Source organism: Tiliqua scincoides, chromosome 4 (genome assembly GCF_035046505.1).
Source record: "Tiliqua scincoides isolate rTilSci1 chromosome 4, rTilSci1.hap2, whole genome shotgun sequence".
In the NCBI taxonomy this organism is placed as follows: domain Eukaryota; kingdom Metazoa; phylum Chordata; class Lepidosauria; order Squamata; family Scincidae; genus Tiliqua; species Tiliqua scincoides.
The window spans coordinates 140187974-140210594 of NC_089824.1; the positions used below are offsets into that span (position 1 = coordinate 140187974).

The following is a 22621-nucleotide window of genomic DNA, read 5'->3' on the forward strand; positions in this document are numbered from 1 at the left end:
TATGAAATCATATCAATGCATAACAACCGTTAAATAAGTATAAATAATAGAAGATAGGTAGGCAGCCCAATCCTAATGGGCTACCCCACTGGCAGAAGTAGCATTCTGCCAGTGCTACTGCTGTAAAGCAGCTATAAAGTGCTCTGGCTGGCTGCCTGTGTGCATTGCTGGGTGCTGGCCACCCACCAGAGCAGGTGAGCCAGTGGAAGAGGCAGGAAGAGGGCAGAACAGGGGTGGGGAAGGTGGGGAAGGAGCAAAACTTGATAGGGAGGGGTAACGAGGCGGGGAGGCTGTGGGAGGGGTAGATCTGAAGATGAGATCCTCCTTTGCAGGAGGAGGGCAGAACAGGGGTGGGGAAGGTGGGGAAGCAGCAAAACTTGATAGGTAGGGGTAATGAGGTGGGGAGGCTGCGGGAGGGGTAGATCTAGTGATGATGGTGCAAGTTGGATCCTATCCCCTCTGGCAGCAGCCTCCCCGCCCCTTTTCTGTCCTAGAACTTTTGCCAGTTAAATAGTTGGTGCAGGTCCAAGGAGAAGACCCACTGTGGGTCAGGAGGGAGGCTTACAGAGGTGAAAGGGGATAAATCTCCTTTCCCTTCTGAAGCATCCACTCTGCCCCTCCCATACAGTGTGCCTTTTTTGGGGGGGGGGGAGTTTAGGATTGGGCCATTAGATAGATTTCACACAACACACCAATTCACAACCATACAGGCACAGCTTATCATACACAAGATTAGACAAAGCTGGATGAAGTAGTTAAGGTAAAGCAAGAGAAGAGTTTTTACTGTGGCATTTTTTTCCCCTCCCCAGCCCCTGTATTCCATGCCAGAGAGTGCACAGTTCATGAGAAAATACAGGAACGACTACAGCAGTGGCAGTAGCTGTGAAAGCAGCAGTGAAGTTTCTGAATGGGAGGAGGAAGTTGAGAAAGAGGATCAAAATATGAAGAAAGAGAAAAAGGTCTCATATGATCTTGAAGATCGGCAGTTGATAGAGCGATCTAGTAAGTTAAATAAATGCAAAAATTTACAACCTCTTAAAATAAAACCGAATGTTTTCTTAAGGCTGTACTTCTGGTTGCTGAATTTAAAGTAGCCAATCAATGGTGAAGGATAACTACTAAATTAGCTGACACTTTTTCTGTGGATTGTAACAATGTTTTGACTGACGGCCCAGTCCTATCCCCTGCCTTACTGCAGCATGCAGGTGTATCATGGAGGTGTGCGCTGCGTGCTGTCATGGAGGGGTGTGATCAAGAGGCCTGTGAAAGTTCAGGGAAAATATTTTCCCTTTGCATAGGCTCCTAATGTGGCTTATGGGTTTCCTTGGATGTACGCCTAAGTCTGTGGACAGCTAGGGAATGGGGAAGGGCTTAAAAACTGGGGAATCAGATTCAGTGTGCACGACGGCCACTGGATCCACCCATGCCTTCCCGATACATCCTCCTCCAAAGCACTCCGTTACTGTCCCTCCTCACCCAACAGCCAACCCCCCACCAACAACAGCAGTGGGGTACTGCTGTGCATGCCATGCCACTTGCTGTTTGTGGCGGTAGCCTCACTTTCACATCACTGGAAAGTGCCCTGTGCTGATGCAACATGGGTTCCGGCAGCTCAGGGCCCCAGCTGGGTCCCATTAAAATGAACTTGGTCATGATTAACTTGCCTCCTGTATTTACCCGTGGATTTGTATTTTATCTTTCCACCCTTGAAGTAGTACCTCTGTCTCTGACACTCTATCCCAGCACTCTCTCCTCTTCCCCAGTACCATTTCTGCCATACTGTTGTCTTCATTTTTCAAATCCAGCTAGAAAGATGAGGAGGAACAGGAGGAACAGCAGCAATGGTGTTATGGTCTTGGGTATCTAACCAATCCTACGCACTCCTGGTTCACTGGCCTAACTCTCCCAGTGAGTCAGAAATGCATGTTTTAAAATGGTTCTTATGTATCCTACTATCCCAAAGGTCTTAACACTCTGTGAGATAGCAGGGCACAGTTCCCAGGCAAATGAGCCTTATGTTGAGTACAAGTTCCCGACTGGCCAAAAAGTCCCAAAAAGGTGGGTGTGCAAGTCCTCAGGGCCAAACTACCCTATGGGAGGTGCCACCATTCCTTTTAGTAGCCAGGCTTCTGACCAAGGGGAAACTAAAGTCCTACAGGCTAACTAAAAGCTAACTCTGAGCCTCCCCAAATTCTGTTCTGTTCTCCCCAAATTCATCCTCAAGACTCTGACTCACCAAGACTGAGTGGCTGAGGTCAGACTTTGATGAATCAGTTCTTTTGCAGTTACAGACACAAGCCTGTAATAATATAATTGTTTATTTAAAGAATAGAAATATGGTTGCATATTACTTGAAATGTGCTTAATTACTTGAGAGAATGAATAAATACACACACACACACACACACACACACACACACACACAATGCTAAAACAATAAAGCTGAGCTCCTAAGCTTACTTGTTCCTAACACTCAGCTGGAGCCTCCTGAGCATTAGCAAATGGTAGCTTTTCTACTTGTTATATCATGAGTGATATGGACAGATGTCCATGATGGGAATATCAAGGAGCAGCTTCCCCCCCCCCCAGCAATAGGCATTTTTTATACCTTGAAGGTAGCTGTCTTTCGACCGGAAACTTGGACCAGCCAAAGCTTCTGGCAAACAACCTCACCACCCGGTGTTAACTGCTGGTCAGACTCTCTAACCTCTCCCAACTGGAGATTCACAGCTGAAGATTGTCACTCCAATTAGTGAGATCTTGGTACCAGCACTCTTATCATACTCCAGCCCAAATGTGGCAAAGGATCCTGAGAACAAGCTTGTCAGCCTGCTAACAAGCTCTTTTCTCACAGCTGCTTAAAACTGGCTTCTGATCTGCAAAATGGAATGGACCTAAGCTGATGATTTTAACTTGTTCTTCACAGATGGTGGCTAGCATACCACTAAGGGGAGCAGTAGCATTTGGTGCACTTCCTCAGGCACTGAGAAGTCTTGGCCAGCCCTGTGTGTAGAAGGAGCTCAAAAGAGTCTTGAACAGATGTTGAGAAACATGCATTTAGGAAATTTATTTATTAAAAATATTTGTATCCCATACAATAAAAATATTGTATCCCTTTCCCCTCTAAAAGAGGTGTTCAAGGAGGCAAACAATTATAAAAGCAGTTTAAAAACAGAATAAATATCACATTAAAACAGCAACAGCAAAAAAGCATCAACCCAAATTTAGCAGAGAAGAAGATAGAGAAAGTAGGAGAAAGCAGTACAGAATAGGAGAGTCTTCAGACACCACTGGAATGCCTGGAGAGGAGGAGTCAAGCACAATTGAGGGGGGAGATAATTGCAAGTTTATGGTGCTCAAATTGTTGAGGTTTACCCTCTTGTCTATCATCCTGTCTTTGTCTGCAGGCAGAATGCACTGGAAACGGCCCCTTAAAAAAGTTCCATCTTATGCATCCACCACATCAGCAACAGGTCTTATAAGGCGTTCTGTAAGCTGCCCTCGATCCATTTCAGTCTTGAGTATGCAAGCTGGTGAAAACCGTCCTTTCTCAGCCAAGGCCGTGGTACAGATCTCTCGTCCGTCTCCTGTGAGTAGGTCACACTCTTTAAACAGAGGTCAATCTACAGTCAAAATGTCTCACACTGCCAACCTGGGTACTATGCATTCTTCTGTGGTAAGTTAGCAAAGAGCCTGACAGTGTCGATTTTCTATAAATCTGTTCCTGTTTGGGGGGAGAAAGCTGACGTGAAGTGAACATTTAGGTTCTGCAATTTTATTCCCTCATTATCCAGGCTTAAAAATTCTAGGTCTACAAACACTACACCTAACTAGCAAATTCACAGTACCTTTAATCAGTTTAGGTTAAAGATTATTCAACATCATATTCTACAACAGTTTCATTTTAAATGATACTTCCATTCCATTTTGGAGCATTAGAAGGTGCAAAGGGAGATGTTGTTGCTATTAAAAATATCTAGTGCTTTTCAATAAGAAATTCACAAGGTAGTCTATGCAACAAAATATATTTAAAAATAATTCCCTGACCCAAAAGCACTCACAATCTTAAAAAAAAAAAAAAGACAGAAAAGAGACACAAGCAAATAGTCACTGATAAAGATGTGGTGCTTGGGAGAACAGAGGAATTTGTTCCTCCTCCTTAAATGTAAGAGAACTACCTTTTAAAAGATGCTTCCTAGCCCTGTTTGTTAACTCACCAATAAAGATAATCAAAGTGTGGATAATGAGAGTGGAATTTTATTGTATTTGGATACTCTGAAAGGTGTTTCCCCAAGCTCTTCAAGTAATTTAGGTTATTTCAGAATGTGATAATTTGGATGAGATTGTGTTTCAGGTGTATGTTGTTTCTCTAACAGAAATGGTGTTCTGTTTCTTTAAATAACATGACTAGAATTATTTGCAGAGCAGGAGGTCTAGCAAACTAAAGGCAGTTTATGCAATATGTTTCATGAATAGATACGATATTTTGTATTATCACAAATCTGGTCAGCAGCATAAAAATATAACAAGAGAAAATCCATAAATTTTAGTATGCTAAAAAAGGTAATTATTTGGAAAAGATAAGGTTTTTATTGAAGTTGTGAGATAAAATAGATTTAGTGAGTCATCTGATTAAAAATCAGTTTCACAGATCACCAGAAATTGAGGTGAAGATCATGAATATACTTGGAGATGTGTTTAAATGCAATCAATTGGATTTATCTCCAAGAAGTAGCTGTTAGGACAGTAGTGTAAATATAGATAACGTAAGCAGTACTCCTGAGGTGCTTACAGAGGAATATATAAAAGTGAATTAAGTAAACGGTCAAAGTATTACATTCTGCATCATTTCAAAGTGGTTTTGCTAAACACTGTCATTAAATATGATGTTAATTAAGTCCAAGCTTATGTATCTCTTTATAACAGCTCTTCGTTTCAGCTTACTTCTACGTTAATTATTGCAAAGGTGCATCATGCATTTTAAATTTTTACTTTCTATTCCTCAGGTTATTTACTGTATCAAAAGGTCCTTTTTAGATTTATAAAAATGGCAGAAGTATATGAATGCTTGAAATAAATACATAAGTAAGAATACTTCTTTTACAGCATAGTTGTGAGGCTTACATCAAGAAGTTTGTGTAAAGTGCCCTAAACAGTGCTATACAAATGTATTTATCACTCATATTACTCAATATTTTTCTGATGGCCTCTCCTCTGCCTGATCTTAGCCTGGGATGGTGGCAGTACTTTCCCATACTGGAGAAGGCAGGCTGACCAAGGAGAGTACACAACAGGCTGACCAAGCAGTACTCACACACCCCTCCTTTCTCTCTGTTTTCCTTTCTATTTTTACTGGGTCAGCAGCTGATAGGCAAGGGGAACTGGTAGTTTGTCCGCTGCCATTATCCCAGTCTATGGAGACCAAGCAGAGGAGAGGCCATCAGGAAAAGAGACCCTTCCCGGGACAGCACAGAAGTCCAGGGGTTCTTACTTAAATTCAAATTGCAGCAGCATCTGTGAGTGATCAGATACGACAACCCAGTACATTACGTGTGTACATGGACTAGGCAGGCAAAGAGTCAAAAGGTAACTAGTTTATGAAAGAATCCAAAGACAAAAGAAATTAAACAAAAGTGGGAAGGGAGTAGAGAAAAGTACCAGCAGGCTGATGGAAAATTCCTGAGCTCCCTGGATAGATACAAAGAATTAGCTTGACCAAACTGGATGCAAGAACTAGTTGCACCTGGCAGAGAGAGAGCAGGGCTGTTACCCAATTGCTACACCAATGAAGTGTGCAGGCTGACTTGGACTGAAAAGAACAAACAAAACAAAATTTAAACCCCTAAGTATATTTCTCTAGAAATACATTCACTCTTGCTAGCTACTTACATTGTCCATGGAATCCCAGTCCTGCACTTACTGAACAGTAAGTGTGTGTGCCTTCTGCAAACCACCATGAGATTTCACAGCACACCCACAAGCATCCCTATGCTTGAACTTAAATAATCAAGGTTTGATAATGTCATTGAGTTACCTGACTGGAGAAGTAGAACCCACCCATCCCTTTAGCTAGACAGAGAGGTTTCTCTCCCCAGTTGGTAGATGCTAATTTCAGCAAGAGGCCCAATCAGTCAACTCAAATCCACATCAGCAAATGGTTGTCTGGGAACGGCATTTCAAACAAAGGACAAAGCTTACTGCAGAAGGATGTCCAAGCAGCTTTCAGATTACTGAACCAGCACAGAATCTGTTTGGGGCGGGGGAGAAGTTAAAGTGTCCAAGGATAAGGAGAAATAGGCAAAAAACAGGGGAAAGACAGGGCATTCATCACAATGACTTTGAAATATTGTAGCCTCATCACCTCACTGTTGTCATCAACATGTTGTTCTGGGTTTGCAGTCTGAAACTCTGATGCATCAGAGAACAAAAGAACAAGAGGAGTCACTGACGAAGGAGACTCTGGTTGTTTTCAATGAAATGAGGATCAGGTTCCCAGGGAAAACAAACGAAGAAGCAGAATTAATACTTGAAGATGTAAGTATTGGAGAAGGAAGATCATAAGTATGGGAGGTTTGGTTGCAGGGGTTACAAGTAAGGGAGTGGTGGACTATTGTTTTTTCCACTAAACATAGGAAGAAAACAGCTTTCATAAAGGCAACCCCACCACACAATCTTTGACATTTTTCTTAGGGAAATTCTACTTGAATTTTCATCTAGTATTAAATGAATGATCTTAACTCTTAAAAAAACAGACACCCAGAGATAGTACAGCTTACACATGTGCCCTTTCACATGTTAGATTTGAATTTAGATGCATGTTTATGCCTAAGCCATCGTCTATGAGGAACAGTAACTGTTCTAAATTCTTCTATAATTTCGATACATAAGCTTTTTAGTCAAATAAGCAATTCACAGCCACTTTTTGAGGTGCATTCTTATTGGGGTGTTTCCACCCCCAGTAATTTTTTTTCTTTTTAACAACATTTGCTCTATCTAGTGGACTGTTTTAAAATTACAAAGGTAGAGACTATGAGAAGTATTTTGAAGGACATAGTATACGAAGCAGTGCATAGAAGAGTCTGCCGCTCAGCAGTACTCTTAGTGGTGAGTACTGTGAAATGGCAGCAGAGGTGACAGGGCTGGCCCATCCATGAGGCATACTGAGACAGTTGCTGCTGTCACCAGCACCTGCTTTCCACTGTCCACCAACTGCTCCTCCATGCAGGTTCCAGACTGCAAAAGCATTTGCTTAAACCAGTGGTTCTCATACCGGTGGGTTGCGACCCACCAGCTTGTGTAAAGCTTTCCCCCTCCCTTTAAGGGGCGGGGGAAGGGGGAGGCAGCCAAGGTCAGCAAAGGGGGTTGCTTTTACTCACAAATGGCCAGTGCAAGGTCCAGGAGGTGTGGGAAGCCCATGCAGACCTCTGCAGGGCTCCCTGATGCTTAGAACGTTCAAATGGAGCTATTGAAAAGCAATTCCGGGAAGGTGCTTTTTGATCACTCCATTTGAACATTATATTCCTTTCCCATGCCCTGCAGAAGGCTCCCTTCACCTCCTGGACCTCGCACTGGCCATCTGTGAGTAAAAGCATCACCCCCTTTACCACCCTTAATGACGCGATCCTGGGGTTATCGCTGCCCTTGTCCCTCCCCCTCAAGGACTAACTTAGGGAGTAAATCTTAAGTATATGGCTTAAACAATATGTTCGTCTTCAAGGTGTTAACAGAACCACTTTTTATTATGGTAATACACTAACGCTGCTATTCGGTGGGGGGGGGGGGACTTAATGGAAAATTTGGACCCTGAGCTTATTGGTTTATTCTCAGTTGAACACAGTGATTAATCATCACTTATATGGTTATTTGGGGCAGAAAAGGCAAATGAGGGCAGTTATATTGAATTATCTGATATTAGAAGAATTGTGCACTGTGTATTTCCTTTCTCTTTGCTAATAAGCTGTAATATTTTGGTCTTATTTTCCAGAAGGGCAGCCGTATTGCTGTGGCAGCAAATGGAACAAAGATTCCTGTGGCACTGTAGTCCACAAAAGCTTATGCTGAAATGAATTAGTTTGTCTTTAAAGTGTCACAGAACTCTCTGTTACTTTGGTATTGAATATCATCCACCTGAGCACTGAGAGCTGTTTGAAAGTTAGCAGTCCTTGTGAGAGAAATTATATGAAACTTCCTCTCCTTTTACTTGTCAAATGTTGCATTTTTAATTATATCTATCCCACCCTCACCCATAGACTTTAAAAACTGTAAGTGATGCTCTTTAAGCCTTTTTTTTTCCCAGGACATTTTTGCACCATCTAGTGGCACAGTTTGATATAGTATCCAGGAGAAGGACACATTCTAGGTTATTCCCTATAACAAAGTAAAAAGACTTGGTTTTAAAAAAAGAAGCATTAGGAAGTTAAGAGGTGACAAGAAGATGTTGGGAGAACAAGGCATTGGCTGACTGGGGTTGCACACACACTTTGTGTCCATAAGATTTTGTCTTTGCCGTGCACTTAATGACTTCAGCTTGGTTCTGGACATCTGCTACCAGTCAGAGTTGACAGGGCTGGGCTAGATGAACCAGTGGAAGAGTGTCAGGTTTTTGCATGATTATTTGGTAGCCTCCTCATGTTCTGTCTTTGACTCAAAAGATGCTGACAGTGGTTGTGCCAGACTTTTCTGTGTATGCGGCCTCCCCAGCCCCACCATGACCTGGTGTGGCTCTGTTCCCTGTGATTCACCTCTTTCCTTCCCCCTTCAGCTCTCTTTTCCTTCCCCTGCAGTCTTCTGTCCTTGCCTTGGCTTCCTTTCCCAATGGGGCATAACTGAGGGGGGAGGTTTATGAGAGAAATTTCCAGTTTCTTTGCAAATGACACCATTCTAATTTACATTTTTTATTTTGATACAGATTATGGATAATTGGAAATACCATAAATCAAAAGTGGCCTCATACTGGCTGATAAAACTAGACTCTGTTAAACAGCGAAAGGTGGGTGGTATATGTTTCTATCACTGTTTGTCAGCCATTAAAATAATGCTTTTATTGAGCTCTGCAGTTCATCAGTCTTACATGTTTATGTTATATGTCTCTTGAGTCTTTTAGTTCAGTAAGTCTTTGCTTAAGTGAAAAACTGTATGTATTGTGCCTATAATATGCTTTAACTTACTAAACATAATTATTCATGTCACAGCACGGAAGACAATGCCAGTCATAAGCAGTTTAAATCTGCTGGACTTTATTTGACATCTTCTGGAGCAAATCTTAGCATGCAACTTATGAAGTTACAGATACATTCGTTTTCTGTCTTGATTATAGCAGCTGTCATCAGTAACACAAAGAGGTGATTTTTCTAGTCCTCATGGTTCTCAGTGCAATCCTATGCATGTCTGCTTAAAAAGTAAGCCCCATTGAGTTCAATGAGACTTATTTTCAGGGAAATGTTTATAGGACTGCAGCCTTTGTCATTTCAAAACATAAATGGTCAACATATTTAAATGTTTAGTAAATGGTCAGCATGTTAAAACCCCACAGTGCTCTGTTCAAACTTTTCTGAGCCATTTCAACACTTCAACCAAAACTCATTAAAGCGCTCTGTTTCTCTCTCACACTCACACTCCCCATACATTTTCATTGTTCAAAACCATCCTAGTAAATAATTTATAATACCTGATAATGTGAAAGGTTAAACAGGGAAGAGGTTTGTGTAAAAGAAATACTATTTGGAGAAAACAAATCACAAGATCACATATTTTCCCGTCCCACTCCCACCGCGCACTGACTTCACTTAACAAATGTGAGAGGTCAGCATTCCAGTTAACCACCTTCCCTTTGTATGACAAATGCCCACATGCAGCCTAGCATAGGTTTTCTGGAGGCACACTCCAGAGTACTGGGAAGATAATGTCCATATTGAGATGAGACCCAGTAGTATTGCATCAGCATCACTACTACCACTGCACCAATGTATGGTCCATGGCACTTTAGAAAGCAAAAGACAGCTCCCTGTCTTAAGGAAGTACAAACTAAAGCATTCAGATCTGGAGTGTTGCTGTCCGTAAACAGAGGTGTTGATATTAGAAATATTTTTTCCGATTGTGCCAGTTCTATTACTACACCTCTTCCAGCTGCTTCTTTCTCAGAAGCCTTCTTCATTCACTGCTGAACTGTTGGGCAGCACAGTGGCATAACTAGCAAGCGGCAGGGGACGTTCTGCCCTAGGTACCAGACTTGGGGGGGGGGGTGACACTACAAGTGACGAAAATAGCTAACGTTGCAGTAGTTAGGAATAATACCATCTTGCTATAAACCATAGGATGTGAAATTTCCAGCAGAATGCAATGAAAAAAACTGGAGTGAAATATCTCAATTATATCAAAAGGCATGGCCAAAAAAACAGAAAACAAAAAAATGCATAGAGCCCTATGGAAAGTGAAACTGAGCAGTATCATGGGTTTACTCATGGGTTTACATTGGGGGAAGAATACCAGGCAAATCTCTAACAAAAACCCTTGACTTCCGACGGGCGGACTTCCCTCAAATGAGGAGGCTGGTTAGAAGGAGGTTGAAAGGGAGGGTAAAAAGAGTCCAATCTCTCCAGAGTGCATGGAGGCTGCTTAAAACAACAGTAATAGAGGCCCAGCAGAGGTGTATACCGCAAAGAAAGAAGGGTTCCACTAAATCCAGGAGGGTGCCCGCATGGCTAACCAGCCAAGTTAGAGAGGCTGTGAAGGGCAAGGAAGCTTCCTTCCGTAAATGGAAGTCTTGCCCTAATGAGGAGAATAAAAAAGAACATAAACTGTGGCAAAAGAAATGTAAGAAGGTGATATGGGAGGCCAAGAGAGACTATGAGGAACGCATGGCCGGCAGCATTAAGGGGAATAATAAAAGCTTCTTCAAATATGTTAGAAGCAGGAAACCCGCCAGAGAAGCGGTTGGCCCTCTGGATGGTGAGGGAGGGAAAGGGGAGATAAAAGGAGACTTAGAGATGGCAGAGAAATTAAATGAGTTCTTTGCATCTGTCTTCACGGCAGAAGACCTCGGGCAGATACCGCTGCCCGAACAGCCCCTCCTAACCGAGGAGTTAAGTCAGATAGAGGTTAAAAGAGAAGATGTTTCAGACCTCATTGATAAATTAAAGATCAATAAGTCACCGGGCCCTGATGGCATCCACCCAAGGGTTATTAAGGAATTGAAGAATGAAGTTGCTGATCTCTTGACTAAGGTATGCAACTTGTCCCTCAAAACGGCCACGGTGCCAGAAGATTGGAGGATAGCAAATGTCACGCCTATTTTTAAAAAGGGAAAGCGGGGGGACTCGGGAAACTATAGGCCGGTCAGCCTAACATCCATACCGGGTAAGATGGTGGAATGCCTCATCAAAGATAGGATCTCAAAACACATAGACGAACAGGCCTTGCTGAGGGAGAGTCAGCATGGCTTCTGTAAGGGTAAGTCTTGCCTCACGAACCTTATAGAATTCTTTGAAAAGGTCAACAGGCATGTGGATGCGGGAGAACCCGTGGACATTATATATCTGGACTTTCAGAAGGCGTTTGACACGGTCCCTCACCAAAGGCTACTGAAAAAACTCCACAGTCAGGGAATTAGAGGACAGGTCCTCTTGTGGATTGAGAACTGGTTGGAGGCCAGGAAGCAGAGAGTGGGTGTCAGTGGGCAATTTTCACAATGGAGAGAGGTGAAAAGCGGTGTGCCCCAAGGATCTGTCCTGGGACCGGTGCTTTTCAACCTCTTCATAAATGACCTGGAAACAGGGTTGAGCAGTGAAGTGGCTAAGTTTGCAGACGACACCAAACTTTTCTGTGTGGTAAAGACCAGAAGTGATTGTGAGGAGCTCCAGAAGGATCTCTCCAGACTGGCAGAATGGGCAGCAAAATGGCAGATGCGCTTCAATGTCAGTAAGTGTAAAGTCATGCACATTGGGGCAAAAAATCAAAACTTTAGATATAGGCTGATGGGTTCTGAGCTGTCTGTGACAGATCAGGAGAGAGATCTTGGGGTGGTGGTGGACAGGTCGATGAAAGTGTCGACCCAATGTGCGGCGGCAGTGAAGAAGGCCAATTCTATGCTTGGGATCATTAGGAAGGGTATTGAGAACAAAACGGCTAGTATTATAATGCCGTTGTACAAATCGATGGTAAGGCCACACCTGGAGTACTGTGTCCAGTTCTGGTCGCCGCATCTCAAAAAAGACATAGTGGAAATGGAAAAGGTGCAAAAGAGAGCGACTAAGATGATTACGGGGCTGGGGCACCTTCCTTATGAGGAAAGGCTACAGCGTTTGGGCCTCTTCAGCCTAGAAAAGAGACGCTTGAGGGGGGACATGATTGAGACATACAAAATTATGCAGGGAATGGACAGAGTGGATAGGGAGATGCTCTTTACACTCTCACATAATACCAGAACCAGGGGACATCCACTAAAATTGAGTGTTGGGCGGGTTAGGACAGACAAAAGAAAATATTTCTTTACTCAGCGTGTGGTCGGTCTGTGGAACTCCTTGCCACAGGATGTGGTGCTGGCGTCTAGCCTAGACGCCTTTAAAAGGGAATTGGACGAGTTTCTGGAGGAAAAATCCATTATGGGGTACAAGCCATGATGTGTATGCGCAACCTCCTGATTTTAGAAATGGGTTAAGTCAGAATGCCAGATGTAGGGGAGGGCACCAGGATGAGGTCTCTTGTTATCTGGTGTGCTCCCTGGGGCATTTGGTGGGCCGCTGTGAGATACAGGAAGCTGGACTAGATGGGCCTATGGCCTGATCCAGTGGGGCTGTTCTTATGTTCTTATGTTCTACTCGCGGGTATGTGAACTTAGCCCATAGGAAAGGTTAGGCTGAGAGGAATCCAACAAGACCAGAATGGTCCTGATCTGATGAACGCAGCCCCCCAAAAACACCCGAGAAGGAAGTCCCTCTCTCCAAGCTGACAAATTTATTGAGCTCTATGGAAAACGAAACTAAGCATTTACTCATGAGTAAGCAAACGTGTCTTGGTTCATGGTCAGGTCAGGCAAGTCTAATTTAGACTTGTAAAGCTAGGTAGGTCCTGATAGTGATATGCTTAAAATTATTTGTTTTAATTTGCTTGATGATGTCACTTCCAGCCATGACATCACTTGAAAAATTAATTAATTATGTTATATGGGGCGACAAAAATTTATGGGCCCCGGGTGTCACATGACCTAGCTATACCACTGGGATAGCATTCATAGTTACAGGGGGATGGGGGTATGCTGGCAAGCAGTGGTGCTGATGTGCTCCGTAGCTCTAGCCCTGTGCTGCTCCTTGGGAGCAACAGAAGGAAATGCTGTCCTCAGAGAGAGTTGCTCCTCCTGATCATGAACTTTGTGCAGCCAGTTTCTAAATCATAGGAAGGATCTGTCTTGGGGTCGGGGGACGGGGACGGGACAGAGCTATGAAGTTGCATCAACATAGGGAGATAGGGGGACAGCGCTTGCCAGCGTGTTCACTTTAACCCTGTAACTGTGGATGGTTACAATACCTTCTGAACAGGACTAACATTTGAAACATCCAAATGTTTCTTGTGTGTGCCTGTTTTTAAAATCATATCATCCCGTGTTTTCCCTGTAGGTTCTTTTTTTTAATTCAAAAAAAAAAAAGTAGCTCTGCCTGCTTTCTTCCGCTAACAAACATAAAGTGGTACTCGGGGCACATGCTCTGGGTCAGGATGATATACTAGGTCGTTATGAAGGAAAACGGCACTTTGTTCAGCTTGCGCAGGCATGCTGGGTGACTCAGGGGGCTAATACTACCTGAAGCATTGGCGTGCTCTTCACTTCCTTTGGCAGCAGCAACTTGCTGTAGGCTTCTTCATGTGTTTAATCCTAATCTCTTTGAGCAATCAGAGAGTCATTTTTAAGGACGCAATTTAAAAAAATGGCTTAACTTTTGACATTGACATTGCAGTATAAGCTTTTCCAAATGTGACATATGAGCACAGGCTCAACCTGATCTGAAACCTAGTGTTTTATATTCTTGCAGGGGCATACTACTTAGGGAAAAAAGAACAGGTGCCAGTAGGAAATATATCTGTAAGCTTTTGAAGGGTTTGATTTAGGAGCATATCCAACAATTGCTCCTGTTGGATTTGGAAAATGTACTAAATGTTTAGATTTTTCTTTGCTTACTAGTGTGTGTCAGTAATACTCTGCATAACTAGAATGCCAGAATCTTTGATGGTAATGCAACCTTGATTATTGAAGAGGCCTGGCAATTATTAAACATACTTGGATAAATGGGGTGCTATTTGAAGGGCAGCCCAATCCTATCTGTTCCAGTGCCCGGAGGAACAGCAGTGCCAAAATGGTGATTGCTGTATCCTGCAGCATCCAGGAAGCTACCAGGGGTCTCCTTGGGGGAAGGGAACTCTTGTTTCCTTCCCCCAAGGAAAGCCCCAGGCCCTACAGTGGGGCTTCTCATGTCTGTGCTGACTGTTTTGCCAGTGCAGACTTGAGAACCTTGATATGAAGGATAAGATCTGGTGGAGGAGGGCTCTACTGGTCCCACCACCCTCCTGAACCACTTCCCCCACCCCGCCCTCCCCCAGAATGCCTCCCTGCCACCCTGAAAGGCCATGCCACTTCCAGGAGCTCTTACCTTGCTCTGGGGAGGACCATGTAGTGTCCTCCACCTGGCGCTTGGCCCTGCATTGTGTTGGGCATTGTGCTTGTCTGACACATGGGCACCAGGGACTGTATTGGCTTCAGTAGAATTCAGTTTACTGAACTCCCTGCCTCATGTGTAGAGGTGGATGGAAATAGTGATAACGCGCTTTTTGCGCTTTTCGTTTTTGTAAAAAGAAAAACCCTAAATCTGCTAAAAAATAAAGTGTTTGATTTGGTTTTCATTTATTATTTAATGAGGGATTGCATGGATAATGACTGTGGCTGCATCTGCTCACACTATATGACCTATATCACCTACCTAGTACACTTTCAGATTTATAATTATAATGTAAACTTGGAATAAAAACACATAACACCCCTTTCTGCACTTCTGACTTTGGAAAACACCAAGATCTGTGAAAAAATAAAATCATTTTCACCCACCTCTGATGAAGCACGTCCCTTACCATTAAGTATCCTTCCACCTTCTTTTTCATCAGTTATCTGCCCAAGTCTTTTACTCTATTGGTTTGTTTCTGCTGAGGATTCTGTACTATTTGTTTTGGCATTTTGATGATACTGTGTATAGTTTTATTGTTTTACTCTCTCAGACATCCCACTTTGCAGATGGAAAAGCAGGATAAACAATTTTAAAATTTAAAAAATAAACCTACAATTTGCAACAAAAGGGTGAAGAAGATTTTTTTTTTTTAATTACACTGGTCAGTTGGACTGATGAAACCTGTGCATGTTGTCGTAGGGTTGTTTTCCTATGTTTGGGACAAAATATTCTTTCTTTTTCAGACCCCAGTTGAGAAAGTAAGAATGACTGGACAAAATACTAATGTGAAAATTGTGCAATGTTTGCTGTCCTTGTGACTCTAAATACCTGTGTATAAATGTCCCAGTGGTATGCAGGGTTTTGTACACCCTGATATTACCTATTCATTTCTATTGCGTTGTGAAAGAAGATAAGAAATATTCATGTACTGTACCATCTACCACCCGCATATTGCTGTCTGCCTTCCTAAATAATTTCCTCTTGAAGTCAGAGTCCTTAGTTTAATTCATACACAATTAGCCTTGCAGCTGCAGAATGGTCCCTGCAATCATCTTATGCTTACACTTTCACATTTTTGATGTTGAGTGGAAGCTGTTGCTCCATTGTTTAGCCTATGAACCTCTGTCTCATTTACAGAAGATTGGAATTGATAAGTTAATTGCAGCAAGAAGTGAGTCAATGACTTGTAGTCAACACTGAAATGAATTGAAAGAAAGTAGCTGCTACCCTGAGGCAGTTGGTTTCATGTGAAGAGAGTTTTTCTTTCTCTTCTAAAACTCTACACCAGGGATGTCAAACTTTTCATGTAGAGGGCCAAAGTTAGCATTTTTGGTGCCTGATGAGGCCCGGAAGTGACAACATAAAGCAGAAAGTGACATTGTTAAGTAGATGATGGCCAAAAAGAAGCACTTTCTTCTCGCATAGAAATTCATTAGCTACAAATGGTGGAAGAGAAAATGTACAAATCTTATTCATATTTTCAAAGTATGGGAGAGCCCAATTGTCATGCTGGGAGAACCCAATTATAAAAGAGGCCAGATAAATTGCTTCTGGGGGCTGCTTTTGGCCTGCGGGCCTTATGTTTGACAACCTACACATCAGTCTAGGTCTGATTTATGCGGTCACGTGAAAATTGATGCCTTGTAGTTGCTTGCTCGTATAAATCCTTGCCTTTGGATATTAAATTAAATTGTTAAATAGTGTTGTTAAATAACACATTATGTGCCAGAAAGGCCACCAAATTTTGTTTGTTAAAAGATCTTTAGCCAGATCCAGATAGGTGATCACGTTATGAATTTTTCTTAAGCACCTAAGTAGGGAAGGCAAATTAGCGCTTCAGTAAAAACCACTGCAGCATTATTTTGTTTGTAATGTTTTTCCACTTCATTCATAGGCCAAATACAAGAGTGCCAAATAAAGCATTAAAAAAAGAATAGTGTCAGTTGCTGTTTAAGATGTTCTTTTCGTCCTGCTTTCTTTTACTGTCGTAAATGAAGGGTTTCCCATGTAACTCAAGTAGTCTCCCCCAAAGTCATTCTTTATGAGGGACTTTGCTGCTGCAAGGCATCCTAAAAGTTGCTGAGATCACTGGGCGTTTTGGCTTTAGCGTATAGTTTTAATCCACCAAATTTTCAGAATGGATTTCCCTTGAGCTTAATCTCAACAAAAAATGTCTTCCATAGTGGATTTACCATCCAAATTATATAAATCTGGAAGAATGACTGTAGCATAATTCAGAGGAAAATAGTGTGCGCTCAACATTGGTTGGAATCTGTGCATCTTATGAGTATACTTTTCAAACCCTTCAAAAATTTTCCCATTTATTTAAAAGATTTATACCACTTTTCCTGAAACTCAACTTAATAAATGGTTGAACAAAACATAGCTCATATTCCTAATAAAATTTTTGATTTGTTCTTATTTGTTTTATAAAATGTATTTTCAGTACCTTCAGTTTTAAGACTTGACACATGCTTTAACCAGGATGTTGTAGTGTTTTGGGAGCTGGGCTTAGACCTGGAATTTCCAGGCCTAAGTCCCCGCTCAACCATGAAGATTCCTGAACCAAGGGCCAGTCACTATCAGCATCATTTACCTTCCAGGGTTGAGGTGAGGATAAAAGGACGTAAGAAACTGTGTACACCACCATGGAGGAAGGGTGGCATAAAAATGTGGGAAATAAGTCTTTTCTAAGTGCTTAATAAAATGTTGCATCATTTTTCTTTTTGTAAACTTTTCCTCAACTTTTCTTTTATTTGCCCAATGAAACTCTTTTCTAGGTTTTAGATATTGTGAAAGCAAGTATTCGTTCCGTTCTGCAACGTGTCTGGAGAATTTCAGATGTTGAATGTTTACATTTGTATCGACTTTTTAATCGTGTGTTTAATCGCCTGCTATGGAGTCACGGCCAAGGACTATGGAATTGTTTCTCCAATTCAGGGTAAGAGCCATATACCTAATAACTCTTGTGGGGTTTTTCCCCTTAACTAAAAACCACAGCTCTTTATTTCTGTCACTACTTTTGCTTTATTTTTCCCAGTTAGAACTGGTTATGGTCTACTAATCTCAGGTTTCTCAGAATATTCACCTCCGTGTTCCAAGAACTGAGATCTTGATAAGTATGGTACTTACTGGAATCTGTTAGCATTCTTATTCTTTGTTGAGGAAAATTTAGAAGCAGGATTTGAAAGATCGGCATTTCAAGCCACTTTTACAACCTTCTGGAGAAACTGGAATTCTTCTTTCCCTCAAATTCCTCACCCCAATGCTTCTAAAGTTTTTTTTGATACTTTGAGCCATGATTAGAGGTGTTTTTTTCTGGTAAGATAGGATTACACCCTCAGTATTACTGAACATAATGGGGCTTACTTCTGAGTAAAATATCATTTTCAAACTCTATCCATGATGTCTTTAACTTCTCACAGTATATCTGTTTTACTGAAAATACATGTCCAACCTTGTTATACACAGATTTGACTCAACACCAATGGTCCCTGCAAATGGGAAGGAATGTGCTGATCCCTAGAGAAGGGAAAAAATGCACCCCTTTAAAATCACAGTTAAAAAAACTGCTTTATACTGTTGTAGAGAGACAGTCAGGCAAGTGATTACAGGTATTACATAATTATCCACAGATTCCACAGATTCTTCTATCTCAACACTGATGAGAAGGGCCCTTTAAATGAAAGGAAAACAGTCCTTTGATAATTCAAGAGAGGGCAGCAGGCTGACAATCCATCAATCATTCTCTCTCCAGCCTTCACTCCTTCCTTCCTCCCTCCCCCGAGCATGTGAAAGAAGGCTCAATGGCAGTGATTATCACTGGTGCTCGTGGTGAAGGGAGGGATTGCTGCCTCCTAGTGAAGCCTGAGCGCCTGGAGAGAGACTGATTGCCTCTGTGTGCATTTCTAAAGGTCAGCAAGGCTGTTTTTAAATCACCGGAGCAAAGGAACTTTTAAAATTGATTTGCTTTAGTGCATGTTTTAGTTGCTTTAGTGCATTCTGGAAACGGAACCCTCGAAATAATGAGACTCAGCCTGTATGTTTCTTTTTTCTTCGTAAACATTTAAAATTTACTGTGATAGTTGGGCCTAATCTCTAACTTTATGGCAGGGGTTCCCAAAGTGCGTGTCATGACTCCTTAGGCCCTAAAGCTTAGGACAGTGGTTTTCAAACTCAAAGTAAGTTTTAGCCCCACTGAAAGTCCTTGCGGGGAGGGGAGAAGCAGCGACATGATTGCTAGGATTGTGTTGCTTTGGAGGGACGCAGGGGCTTGGCTGGACTTAACACAGCCTGCTTCAACCTCCTGGGGGTGCGAGAAGCCCCGCACCAGCCTTCAAAAGGCTCCCCAAAATGCAGAAACACTCAAAATAATGATCGCAACCCACTTTTGGTTTTCAATTGCGAAAATCATGGGTCATTATTTTGAGTGTCAGTGCGCTTTGGGCATCCTGCGGAGGCTGGCTCAGGGCTCCCCACATCCCCAGGAAGCTGCAGCAGGCTGTAGTAAGTCCAACCAAGCCCCTGTGCCCCTCCAGAGCGACACGATCCTGGCGATTGTATCACTGCCTCCCCCCTCCCCACACTTTAAGGGGGAAGAGGCCAGAGTTCTCTGGCTGGGGTGTCGCAATGGCCCAGTTTGAGAACCACTGGCTTAGGGTGTTGCGGCACACTCACAGGGGCACCATGGGCCGTCCTTGGTGGCCCTTCCTACCTGTTCTCCTGGGGGCTGCCATCTTAGATCTCACAAGATTCAAGATAGTGGCACCTGGCTGAGCTGTGGGACTGCTTTGTCATTTGGGAACCACATAATTGCTTCTCCCTCGTAGTTGATGAAAGTGCTTGATCACTCCCATTGCAATGATAACATGTTACAGTTCTATGTTGAGAGTGTAACTGGGATCACATGGTTACTTTGAATGTCATCGCTGCTCTTCTGTAAGCATAGGAAGTTGTCATCCACACCATCATGGAGTCCATATGATGTGACATTTTATGTTTGCAGTGTGTTGTTGGAGCTGATTGGGGAGATCTGGGATCAGGAACCATACCATGAGATAACATCCCAGGATGATTCCAAGATGCCTTCACAAGTGGTGCTAAGAAAGCATTTTGTCTGTCATTTGTTTTTTAATGTTTTAGAGCAGAAGAGAGTTATTCCCTCCCGCCCCCCAATCAAATGCACATTTTGATTACTATCACTGTTTGATTTAATGGGCAGGTGCAGGAAAGGAAAACCCTGTTCTTGGCATCATTTGTGAAAATGTCCTTAGATCCACTTACACATTTGGATACAAGGACATCTGCAAGAGGGATCTGAAGGCCTTAGGAGTGGACCTCAACAAGTGGGAAAACCTGGCCTCTGAGCGGTCCGCTTGGAGGCAGGCTGTGCAACATGGCCTTTCCCAGTTTGAAGAGACACTTGGCCAACAGTCTGAGGCTAAGAGGCAAAGAAGGAAGGCCCATAGCCAGGGAGACAGGCCAGGGACAGACTGCACTTGCTCCCAGTGTGGAAGGGATTGTCACTCCCGAATCGGCCTTTTCAGCCACACTAGACGATGTTCCAGAACCACCTTTCAGAGCGTGATACCATAGTCTTTCGAGACTGAAGGTTGCCAACTACTGCTACATTTGGATCAGCTCTGTTGCTTAGCTTATTCTGAGATTGGTACTATGTGTTGGATGAACAGTTTTTGAAGGAGCTGGCTCCCAGCATAGTACCAGGGCACTCTGTTCTCTTTTGGCAAACACCAAAGAGATTTTGCTGCTATGATGATTCTGCCTTTAAAAACCACTCAGGAAAGAAGTACATTGTACTGCATTATAATGTTTGAAGTTTTCCCTATAGTTTAATATAAATCCCAGTGTTCAGGGTTATTTTTAATACTGTCTGTTGTAACCTGCAAGTTCCTTTATCATATTGGTAGCTTTTTGAGTGGTGGCACTGTTCAGTGGGTTGTAAGAAAGCAGCATTAGAATCAGAAGGCTGGAAGCAGAGATGAGACGCGTTCATATAAGGCAGAGCCATGAGCAAGCCTCATGCATTAACCTTCCTCTCCATCCTTGTCCATCCTGCCACCCATTCCATAGTTCCAGAACAGTAAGCGCTAGACTGCGCATTAGAATAAATGTATGTTTGTGGGTTTGTTTTTTTTAAACAACCTTAAATAGCAGTCACAGGGGGTGGCGGTGGTAGAAGTAAGGATTGTGACCATGGGGAGGGTTTTTCTTTAGGGAGCCCTTTTCATAAGAGTTTTCCTTATGCCATGATCCTGACAAAAATTTCACTGACGTGGCTGTTCTTCCTCAGAGAGAAGATTCAATCCGAGTCTGTAGCTATTAGCTTTGTGGGGGATGGCATTTTCATTGGTACCATGGGATTAAATGTGCCCTCTCCCCACATGCTGCAGTTCTAATCTGAATAATACTCTCATCCAGCAGCTGATATTTAATTTAAAAACAAATCCATCAGATGTAGCACCAAACTATATAAAAAAAATATCCTTTGGTCCCTGAGATCCCCACAAAGTAAGAAGCATCAGAAGATGCACACAGTAGGAAAAGAAAGAAAACTTCCAACATTCCTAAACTCTGGTGAGAGAGAAGAGCAAGTTCCTTTTTGACTCTAGATGTAGTGATAAACCATGCCCTTGAGCACGACTGAAGCACATCTGTAGAGTCTCTCTAATCCAGTTTCATAGGGACGTGCAACTCTGCCACCTAACTTCCTGTTTCTCATACCTCAGTACCCAGTTCATTAGCAGGAGACAGAACAAGTACTGTACCTCAATGGTCAGAAATACTATTTATGACCTAGGAATTCGTATTGATTTGTAGTCCTCCTGTTCGAATGTTGTTTTTGTTTTTCTTTTTGCATATAGTTGTCTAAAAATGACTCTTCAATCCTGTGCATTCTTACTCAGAAGTAAATCCCACTAAGTTCTTTGAGGCTTATTCCCAGGTAAGTGTGCACAGGATTGCAGCCTAAAAAAATCAATACATAAATATGTCAGAGTTCCCCATGTTGCTATAGTAGAGCACTGTTGTTCTTCGGAGTATTGAAGGCAGTGCATCTTTACTGCAGCATAACTTTTCCTTTCTTCCAGGGAGAACAACTGAAACATTTCACCTTTCACACTTTTAGTTTTTGAGAGAGTTCCTCAGTGAAAGGGAGCTTCCCACTGAGTTTAGAAACTTTTATTTTTCATTGTAGATCACGGCAGGTTTGAAAGATGGGGGGGACGGACTACATTGAAATTATGTTGAAAATAACCAAAGACACAATTCAGAATCTCACATAACAAAAACTGCATCAATTCCCAATGTAGCCCACTCTTCATTTCTCCATCTAGCACCCCCTTTTGTCAGCTGAAGCTTTTCCAGTGCAATACATATTGGATTCTCATTCTGCAGGACCATCTCCCCAACAATGAGTTATATGCCAGACATGTAACTCTGGGCTTTTATATTCCAATAAAATGTGTTTATGTTGTTTCCCTCACAACTTATATAATGGCTATTCAACAGGAAAATCTCTATTCTGGTACAGCTTTTGTTTATTAATTGGTTTGATGCAGCATCAAAGATTTCAGATTGTTGCTTCAACCTTGATCGGCTCCTTATACATTTTGTGCTAAGCACCATTTGAAAGGACATCAGTAGGGCTTTTCTGTGCTAAGCCTAAACAATTCTGCCATAGAAGCTTTGAGGTACTTGCTGAAAAACTGCTTGTGGGCCTTTTCAAATATGAAGATTAATGTCTTAATTTATAGTTCCTACCATCTGTGGGTGAAATAGGGAGGCTCTTTACTGGGCAAGGTAAATGGGCAAGGTCATGTGTTCTTTCTCTTGCTTCTCCATGGCTAAATCTCTCATGTAGAGCAGTAAAGCTTTTTAGATTGCCATTTGTGACAGAA

The 22621-nt window shown here is 42.4% G+C and overlaps 1 protein-coding gene across 2 annotated transcripts in view; it reads left to right on the forward strand.

Moving 5' to 3' along the window:
- TTLL7 (tubulin tyrosine ligase like 7) overlaps positions 1-22621 on the forward strand; it is a 78950-nt gene that overhangs the window by 50525 nt on the left and 5804 nt on the right. For both annotated transcript variants that reach the window (XM_066623678.1, XM_066623679.1), the window contains exons 15-19: positions 810-1002; positions 3408-3676; positions 6400-6534; positions 8909-8989; positions 17486-17646. In XM_066623678.1, coding sequence (XP_066479775.1) covers positions 810-1002; positions 3408-3676; positions 6400-6534; positions 8909-8989; positions 17486-17646 — 839 coding nt within the window. The remainder of the gene's footprint in view (positions 1-809; positions 1003-3407; positions 3677-6399; positions 6535-8908; positions 8990-17485; positions 17647-22621) is intronic.